This window comes from Chaetodon trifascialis, chromosome 15 (assembly GCF_039877785.1).
Source record: "Chaetodon trifascialis isolate fChaTrf1 chromosome 15, fChaTrf1.hap1, whole genome shotgun sequence".
Lineage (NCBI taxonomy): Eukaryota > Metazoa > Chordata > Actinopteri > Chaetodontiformes > Chaetodontidae > Chaetodon > Chaetodon trifascialis.
This window is the reverse complement of record NC_092070.1, coordinates 25,850,096-25,860,095: the sequence shown is the minus strand read 5'-3', so window position 1 is coordinate 25,860,095 and position 10,000 is coordinate 25,850,096. Positions and strand designations below refer to the sequence as shown.

Sequence of the window (10,000 nt, the reverse complement as noted above, 5' to 3'; positions counted from 1 at the left end):
AGCATTATTACCTTTTTTGTAATTGTAATTAAATGTTTTGCTCAACCTGTTTTGTTTACATGATTGTTGCGTTGCTTTGACTCACGTCTTCAGCCACACTGTGTCTCCAGTTCCTGACCTGCACAGTCGCTCCTTCCTCAGAAACTCCATTTCCCATTAGCCTTTGGGGCAAATGTGGGAGCTGGAAAAATCAATAAATTACTGAAGATCAGACGTACAAACAAATGAAGAAGCAATGAACAAATCTCTGTGTGTGTGTGTGTGTGTGTGTGTATGTGTGTGTGTGTGCGTGTGTGTGTGCGCACCATTGTGAAGACAGTGTCGTCCTTGTGTCCGTCCACAGGATAATCTTCCTCTGGCAGCGGAGGCTTCAGTTTAATCACAGAAACAACAGTCAAAGAAAATTCTCCACTTCTAATTTAAGAAAAGCAAAATCAAACGATGATAAATAAATCCATAATATATAATCTGTCGACTTAATCCAGAATCGTACCGGGCCGTCCTCATGCCTCCTGCTGGCTGTCGGTCCTGGGGGGGATGAGGAGGGGGACAGGGGCTCTGGTGCGTCCCATGACGTGGCTCCTGAGTTGGGGTTGTAGTAGTAAAATCTCCCTGAGACTTCGTCTACCAACTGCTCCCAAACACAGCAACCCTGACAGGAGGGACACCAGCGAATGCTGTAATTGGTTGATGATGCAGCATAATGTCGCCCTCTAGAGGACAGATTATGACATCACATTCCTCTGCATGCTGTGCCGTAACGAAGCATCGGTCAGCCATCATTGAACAGAACGCCTCATGTTTATTATCACTGCGTGTTTTTATCCTCGTAGACATTTTAATTCCATCAACGACCTCAGGTGTTTCATACCTGAGAGGAGGCGGGGGAGAGCAGAGGGGAGGGGGAGGCCAGCTGTCCCCCCTCGCTACCTCTGGACCGGTCCATGTCTCGAGAAGGAGGGGGGGCCGGGTGGTGGGGGTCGGACCAGGTGGTCTGTCTGGTCACAGGATGGAAATAAAACACCTTCCCAGTGTCCTGGTCAGTGTGCACCTGGACGAGTTCATTTTAGAGACAGAGACAGACCGTGAGGTTCAAACAGCTCGCTCGAACCCGAGTCCACGCAGGTGGACTGGACTGCACCTGAACGCACCAGTTCACCTGCCGGACTCCACTCAGGGGAGTGAAACAAACGTACAATCAGTGAGAGTTTTGGAAACAGAGAACATCAGTTGGTCACCCAGCGACATGCAGCCTGAAGCGTTCGAGCATCAGTCGATGTTTTAGGACACGATCAAAATAAAAATAATAAAAATAAAAATAGAAAATAAAATAAAATAAAACTGAAAAAGATAAAATGATAAATAGAATCTGAACACGAGTCTGAGGAGTGAAGCGCTGCACGGAGCGTCAGGACGTTATTTCAGTCAAGGTTTGATTGTTGTCCGTCTCACTGACCTGCCTTTGAGCAGGGCAGCGAACCGTCAGCTGCTTCGACTGCTCATCGGATCACAGCAGAACAAACGAGAACGTCTCAGATTACAGATTAAACTTTAATCCCGTCGCAGTAACATGAAGAGATGCTGCAGCAGAGAGTGCATTCAAAGTCAATGAGAAGACGACGACGTGTCCTGAGAGACACTTTTCTCATTTCACCTTCATCTCAGGAAAGTCGTGAAGAACAGTTTGACCTGATGAGTTTCGGGGGGGGGGGGGCAAAGCGGAGATGGGTGTGAAGTAAGATGACGTGTGATTTGGATTAACATTAAAAATAAAATTAAGATTAACTAACGTGATGTTGTTTTCACTGACTCCTTTCGACACTTGGACGTCTTCTTGTCTCAGTCCTTAAATTTCAGCGCTTCCTTCGAGTCCTTTCCTGCTTCCTGCTCACCTGCCACTTCAACTTCTTTCACTCCTTTACTTTCACCAGTACCTCCACTTCTTTCAGTGTTTTTGTGCCCATCAGCACTTTCATTATTTTAATTTTCCATTTAGAGTTTTAGTTGAACTTCTTTTCTCTTTACTTTCACCTGCACCTTCGTTTTATTTCAGGTCTTCTTGGCTGGATTTCTGTTTGAACTTTGCATTTCCTCTGTCACTTCAGTACCTTTCAGTGCTTCTGTCTCACTGACACTTTACCTTCTGCTCAGGTGTGACTCACACACAAACACACCTGTGCTTCACAGCTATCAAAGGTCAGAGGCCACCTCACCTGCCATCCGTCCTGCGGGCTGAGGGGGGAGGCGGGACTCATCATCCCGGAGGAGGATACTGAAGAAGAGGGGGTGTGGTCTGGAGCTGAGGGGGCGGGACCAGGAGGAGGTGATGATGGCAGGGCGGGGCCAGAGGCTGAGATCTGAGGGAGAGGCGTTTTCTTTAGACTGGAGATGTTGGCATAGATGGGCGAGTCAGGGGAGCTGAGGTCCTACAGAGAGAGACACAGAGAGACAGAGTCAGACAGAGACAGTGAGAGGGTCAGAGCTGGGACAGCCAGTCCTGCTGGGTCCACCCAGCAGTCATGTCTTCGGTCCTGTTCTGAACCACAAACAGTCCAACAGATGTCCTGCTGTCCAGCAGAGGTGTGACAGGTGAAAGCGGTTCTCACCTGTGCCGTTAACGTGGATAGAACTCAGGTTTCTAATCCTCAGCACAGAGCTGCTGTCTCTGAGGGGAACCACGATGGTTTCGGACATTTCTGAAGGAAACACGTCTGAATCTAGCGTCTTGACGGGACGAGCAGCCTCAGTTTTTACTAAACAAACCTTCCATCTGTGGATGGGACGACACCAGAGCTGCAGTGATCGGTTCATTGATCCGTCAAACGACAGAAAACCAATCAGTTATTGATCTGAGCAGAAACGAGAAACATCGAAGAGTTCCAGGACTTTCAGACTTCAGTGAACTGAAGCCGAGACTGATCGTCTTCATTAACACAAACAGTGTGTCTCTGGGTGGACAGAGCTGCTGTCCAACAGGAAGAACTCCTCCTATGTTTTATAAACACACACACACACACACACACACACACACACACACACACACACACACACTCAGTAAACAAATACACTGAAACAACAAACATTAAATCCCTCCTTCTTGTTTTCAGGTGCTGCTTTCTGGTCTTTCTCCGTCTGAATCTCTTTGCCGTAAACGAATCAGATCTTAAACACTGAAGCAGAGACAGAAAACCTTCTTAATCTGACGTTCCATCAAGTATTTACACAGTTCTGAGACTTTTTGGAGGAAATGAACTGAAATAAAACACTTTTCATGACAAACGCCGAGCAGATGAAGTACTTTTCCCCCCATTTGTTTCAGAGTTGCAGTTTTGCTTTGTTTGTTTTTTTTGTTTTGTTTTTTACTAAATCCAGATGAAGAAAAAACATCAGTTTATTGTCACAGATTAAACGACCAGAGATGAAACTTTGACAAACTACATCCTGTTTTTATGTTAATACATCAACAATCATCATTCAACAGTATCATAAATAACACAGCCTCTGAGTATTAGCAGTACTTTTACTGTTGATACTCAAAGTACATCAACATCAATAGAACTTCTGTACTTCTACTGCAGTAAATCCTCCACCACTGACAGAATACTGAATCAGTCACCCAGCTGGACTCGGACAGACCCCATTAGACCAGGATCAGGTGCGACTCCTCTCAGTGTCCCAGGTGTCACATTAACCTGTCAGCTGACTGCAGATCAGCTGTCACTCTGAATCTCTTCACACTGTCTGAATGAGCCGCTTCCACCTTGTTTCCACCAGCGTTAACGTGCACAATAAACAAGTAGCTTCATCCGCTTCATTCAGGATATGTGGACTTACCCATAATGCCTCTCTCTGTTAAAGTCCCTTCACCATCAGACCGGAGCAGAAGGTTTATCATCCGTCTGTCACTGGAGCTGTTTCAGGTCGTCAGACTGTCTGCCTGCAGGCTGTAGCTCCACCCCCACCCCACTCAGCACTCATTTAACCCCACCCACATCTGGGTTAAACACGCCCCTGCTTCCTGATTGGCTGTGGGCATTTTTGAGGAACCAACTTTCTTTAATTGTATGAACATGATCGCAGGTTTATGCATCTTCAAGGACTCATGAAAAGGTTTGTGAAGGACACCTGGAACTTCAAGGGACCCCTTAAGTTTGAGCAAGATGCCTGGAACTCACTACAGGTCCCTAAAACTGATCTGTGAACAGTTTACAGGGACCACCGTGCCTTTGACAAGATGCCCTGCAGGACCTGCTCAGACCTGCAAACAGAACGTCTCCAAGGACTCTTGGAATTTTGTTTGTTTGTCCAGCTGTTTGTTTACATGCACACACACACACACACACACACACACACACACACACACACACACACACACACACACTCACACACACACACACACACACACACACACACACACACACACACACACAATCTGGTGTCAGCTGGTTGTTGTGTGGTTGTTCTCTCATCCTGCAGGTGTCACTGCAGCGCCATCCTCTCCCACTTTCCTGTCCGACCCTGAACACATCCTGTGACATCACTGCATCCTGCTGACCTCATCACATCCTCCTGTGACATCACCATCACCAGATCTAGACTGAGGCCAGAGCAGACGCCCAAACTCAGAGTGACAGGATCAATATTTGAATCAGAGAGAAATGAAGAATTCAAATGTTCAACAGATAAAAATACAAGAAAACAAACAGGAAACGATCCTAATAATGTTTACACAGTAAACATGTTGAAAGTTTACACTGACCACAACAAAGAGGAACTCTAAATGTAAAGACACATGAAGGAAGGAATAAAGAAACTATCAAATGTAAAAAGAAGAAGAATTGAATCAAAGTCTGGAGGTCAAAGGTCAGCTCAGTTTCTGAGGAAACAGCTATTCTTTCTGTCCTCTGTGCTTCCTGTGTGGACGCTGCAGGAAATGAGATGCTGGACAGGCTTTTATTTTGGAAAACGACCGGCAGCCTCTGATGTGAATGAACATGGCGTCACTCTGATCGTTACTATTGATACATTTTGATTATTGATCATTAATCTGATTGTCCTCAGAGACAGAGAGAAAAACAGAGAGACACTAGAGAGACAAACACAGAGACAGTCAGTTCAACAGAGAGACAAGAAGAGAGACAACCAGTCCACTACAGTGGTCTACTACAGTCCTCCTCCAACAACTAAACCAACGTTTGTCTCTTCCAGCCAATCACTGAGTTTCTACTGTCACAATCACAAAGCTGACAGACATGACAAAAAGACAAACGTCTGTCCTCTGCATAGAGACGACATTAAAAACAGCACAAATAACAACGTGGTTCACCAGAACAGGACACAACACAACTCCTGCCTTAGAATAAAAACAACCATGAAAACACAGCGTGTCTCTGCAGGTGTCTCTGCAGGTGTCTCTGCAGGTGTCTCTGCAGGTGTCTCTGCAGGTGTCTCTGCAGGTGTGGGTGGGTCTAATGGGCCAATATTAAAAAGAGGAGAATATGAATCAGCAACAATTTCAAACAATATTCAAGTTAAGATCATCTCTTCACACTCTGGGCTGTTTGTATCGTTATGCATGATTAGAGTCGGGATGAAGACCACGGATGCTGACTGAAAGCTCCCACCTGGCTCGCAGCTACTCACATGTCCCAGAACATCTAACTGTACAACAGACATTATTCTGATAAATCCACCAAATTCTCACATGAGGAAGCATGAAGACTGTTGGACCATCTGAACTTGGACTTTGGAGTGGGACTGACCTCAAGGCAGGACTCAAAGTGTTCCACAAGAACACATACTGAGAAGGTCTCAGAAGTCTTACCTGTGTGGGGGGCGTGGCAGGTGCAGGTTCAGGGGTTGCTCCAGGACTAACTCTTCCTCCAACCAGAACTTCCAGGTCCAGGTTCAGGTCCTGGATGGACTCATAGATGTGGTTTGAATCCCCCTCCTTCAGTGAATCCTTGTCGCCATCCTCCTCTACACTCATCTCCTCCACCTCCTCCTCCAGCTCGATTGGGGACTCCAGGTTGTCATGATGACTTGTGGATGATGAGGACGTACTGAGAAGGTTGTTGTGAGGGGGGACCATTGGGACCACCGGCGTCTCCACAGGGATGGGCTGCGTTTGGGACCGAGGTGGGGAGAGGGGGTCTGCTGGACTGAAACTGGGAACTCGATGTTTCCCAGAGTCCCTGTGCTCGTCTAAAAACCCTGAAACAGGGTTTTTGCTCAGAACATCGTCGGCCATGTTCGTAGTCCCACTGGTGGTCGTGGCCTCAGTGGGACCAGCAGGAGGGTTGCTGGAACCATGTCGCTGTGTCGGTGCCAACAGAGGTGAAAGGTCATGGAAGTCCGCCGGGACACCAAATGTGGACATGCGGTTCTCAGTCTTGCGGTATCCAGTGGAAGCATCGGGTCTGAGGCGGATTGCCACCTCATCCCCCGGTTTGGTTTTGGTCCCACTGGGCTCCTCCAAAGTCTTTGGAACAGGGACAGGCACTGGGACAGGTGCCACCACAGGTAGAAGCACAGGTTCAGGACTAGGCAGACCAGCAAAGTCCAGAGGTGAGGGGAAGTCCATTGGCAGCTCCTTGACATACTTAGCAGGGATGTAGAAGGGCTTGGAACTTTGATCGCTCCGGACCTGCCACCAGTGGTCGTTGGTCTTGGCCAGCAGGACATAGCGTTCATTGGGTTTGATGGAGACCAGTGCCCCATCCCGACCCTCGTACTCATACTGAAACTCCACCAGAACCAGGCCCAGACCTGTAAGACCAAGACCAGACCGCAGGATCAGAGGAAATAATGAAGAACGGTGTTATGAAATACAAGAGCTGATGCTAACTCAACTGCTGCTGCTGCTGCTACTTCAAATACTACTACAGTTAAAATACTTCCACTACCTCTTCTGTTACTGCTAATGACACTTAAACCAGTGATGATACTTCAACTGCTAATGATACTATATCTAGTACTGATATGACTACTTCTGTTAATGATACTGTTACTTTAACTCCTACTGCTGATACTTTCAGCACTACCACCATTATTACCTCTACTACTCCTTCATTTACTGCTACTTTATTTATATACTGCAAAATTGCTGCTGCTGCGGTCGTTTCAGGGCCCATCATGGCCACCGTCTCTTGTAAAAAGAGGACTCACCTCTGCTGAGCACGGAGGAGGTTGTTGCCATGGTGACAACTCTGGGTTCCTCAAGCCCGTCTCCCTCAGGTAAATCTGCAGGTGATGCTGAAAAGGAGAGGTCAAAGGTCACACCTGATCATCAGGTCCCTGAAAGAGAGGAAACTTACATCAGACCAATTGCAGCAGATTCAAGAACACATGTTGCATGTTCATTAAAGACAGACACTGTGGTTACACAAGCAGGCAGATAAGATAAGATAAGATAAGATAAGATAAGATAAGACAGTGGATTGAGTGGATTTACTGACCTCCCAGCAGCTAGCTTAGCATTCTTACCAAACCTCAGCTGTTCACATCTCCAATCTGTGACATTAGCTAGCTCGCCAAGAACACACAACGAGCAAGTAACACAGGGGTGGAAAGTATCTAAGTATATTTACTCGAGTACTGTCCTGAAACCTCTCCTTCAGCTCAGTAAACTCTTTAAAAGCCTCTTGGATCAGCTGAAAATGCATTGTCACAAAGCTGAAAACAGCCTGTCTGAGCTCGTCACACTTTTTGGAGATACGTGTTTCTCACAGGACGCCGCGCTGCATTGATGAAGATAAAGTGTTTAAAGGTACATTTACAGCATGCTGCACTTTTCAGCAGCGTGCTGATGCTAACAGCTAACTGCGTGTTTCCACTAGTTTCAGTGATTTGTTGAAGACACAAACAGCTTCATGTTGGTCAAACGTACTGTCCCTTTGGCTTGTCTCCCAGTGAAGCCTGTATGTGACTTTCTGTCCTGCTGTCCTCACAGTCCTCTTTAGATTTAACTACTCTGATGTGGACTGCTGCTGTCTGGCCTGATTTCTCTAACAGCCACTCGGTAACTTTTTAACCAGGCTCAGATCTGCTGGACTCCCTCTGGGAAACAATCATTGATGCCTGCGTTAGAAAAGAACCGGAAGAGTTTAAAGTACTCTCACTCAGAGGACTCAAAGGATTAAACAAGTTTATACACGAACATCAAACAGCGTTTCTACAAAGACCGACTGCAGTAACTTTATACGTGAAGCTGTGAAGAAAAAACGGGTTGTGTGTTTCATGTTGTTTGACAGTGTGACCACACCCTGTGTCAAGGTAACCCGATCCCGATCAGCCAAAAACCTCCTCATGGTTACTGCCATGAACACCAGCAGCTGTGACATAAAGTCTGCTTTAATGATGAAGAAGGTTCAGTCCTCAAAGTGTTCGCCGACACTGAAGCCGAAGCGCTTTGGACGAGAGCGACTGAGAGCCGAGTCCATGAAACACTGACTGAGGATCAGAGGAATGACAGTTATGTGTTCGTCTGATTCTTCTTGTCAGAACAAGTCAAACGACAATCAGCTCAAACGCTGAACCCTTCCTGCAGCTCCAGAAGCTAACGCTAATGCTAACGCTAACCTCTGCTTCACCTTCATGTTCCCTCTTTGGCTCCTGAAACATGGAGCTGTACCTCACAGCCGGTCTGTGAAGTTTACAGCTCAACCTGTTCAGGAGTGAAGGCCTCACCTGCGTTACAGGATGTCAGCACGTACTGATCAGGTCAGTCAGACTCACCTGTCTGCTTCTCTTTAGTGTTTGCGGAGCTGCTAACGACTGCTTCAGTATTTCAAAGTAAAAGCCCTCCAGGAAAGGGAGGGATCGTATGTGTTCAACTACACAGAGAGACAACAGTCTGCAGGTTTTCCCTCCGAAACACAGGCCCCACCCACTCATCAGGTACAGGCGGGCCTTCTCTGTGGCAACACCTGCTCAGGTGGAAACCTGCAGACTTCATCCTGTTTACGTGTTGCAGGTTGGAAACAGATTCCAGTGAAATGTGGAAAACGAGGTATTTGAAGACGAGGACACGTCACTCTGAAGGGATTAAAGCAGCCAACGGTACACAAAGTACACAAAGTACTTCAAACGAGCTCAGCCTGAAACATCAGATAGAGACACACTGACAGGAACACTTTACTGATACACCAGTACTTCTAATTCAAGTACTTTAAGTACATTTTACTGATAATACTTGCATACTTTTACTTCAGTAACTAGTGGAGTATTGTCAACGTGTGGTGGTATTAGTACTTTTACTGGGGTAAAGGATCTGAATAGTACTTCTACCAATGCTGACCTGAGCAGTCACCACACACACACACACACACACACACACACACACACACACACAGAACAATAGCAGGAGGCCATTGTTGGCCCTGTTCTGTTTACAGAGGGAAGTGTCGGCTCTTCCTGTCTGCTGTAAGTCCCGCCTACACCGCAGTGTGGACTCCACCCCTCAGTGACATCACAGGCTGGTGTGTGTGTGTGTGTGTGTGTGTGTGCTTCCTGTCTTTGTACAGGAACAATAGTAGACGTGTCCAGATGAAGCTGAACAGCTGAACATTCACTGTTTGATTTTCTCGTCTTCACATTTCTTCTGATCTAAATGATCATCAATCACTAATCAATATATGATCGTTTCTGTCTGAAGCGTCGTCACACAAACTGCTGCGTGTCAGGGCTGGAACTCTACCTGCACACACACATACCCTGTTTACCCCGTAAACACTGTAATGTTTGAGCAGAGGTACCCATGATGCCCCTCTGCACGTGGTAAGATAAGATAAGATAAGATAAGATAAGATAAGATAAGATAAGATAAGATAAGATAAGATAAGATAAGACTTAAGCACCCTGCAGTAAACTTGTCGGCTGACCTCAGCTGCTCGTTTCTCCTGTTTGAAACAAGAGTGTTCATGATGGTAAATAGTCAAACCTGCTCTGAGTCACCTGAACACACCTGGCTCAGGTGTGTGAAAGAGCCTGCAGTGCTGGA

The 10,000-nt window shown here is 46.6% G+C and overlaps 1 protein-coding gene across 2 annotated transcripts in view; it reads right to left on the bottom strand.

Annotated features, from left to right (window-relative positions):
• The window catches only part of arhgap27l (Rho GTPase activating protein 27, like), a 25,342-nt gene that overhangs the window by 12,116 nt on the left and 3,226 nt on the right, over positions 1-10,000 (bottom strand). For both annotated transcript variants that reach the window (XM_070980683.1, XM_070980684.1), the window contains exons 2-8: positions 7,168-7,296; positions 5,825-6,768; positions 2,214-2,426; positions 872-1,051; positions 494-652; positions 306-368; positions 86-181 (exon numbers count right to left, since the gene is read on the bottom strand). In XM_070980683.1, the coding sequence (XP_070836784.1) occupies positions 86-181; positions 306-368; positions 494-652; positions 872-1,051; positions 2,214-2,426; positions 5,825-6,768; positions 7,168-7,198 (1,686 nt within the window). In that variant the 5' untranslated portion in view covers positions 7,199-7,296. The remainder of the gene's footprint in view (positions 1-85; positions 182-305; positions 369-493; positions 653-871; positions 1,052-2,213; positions 2,427-5,824; positions 6,769-7,167; positions 7,297-10,000) is intronic.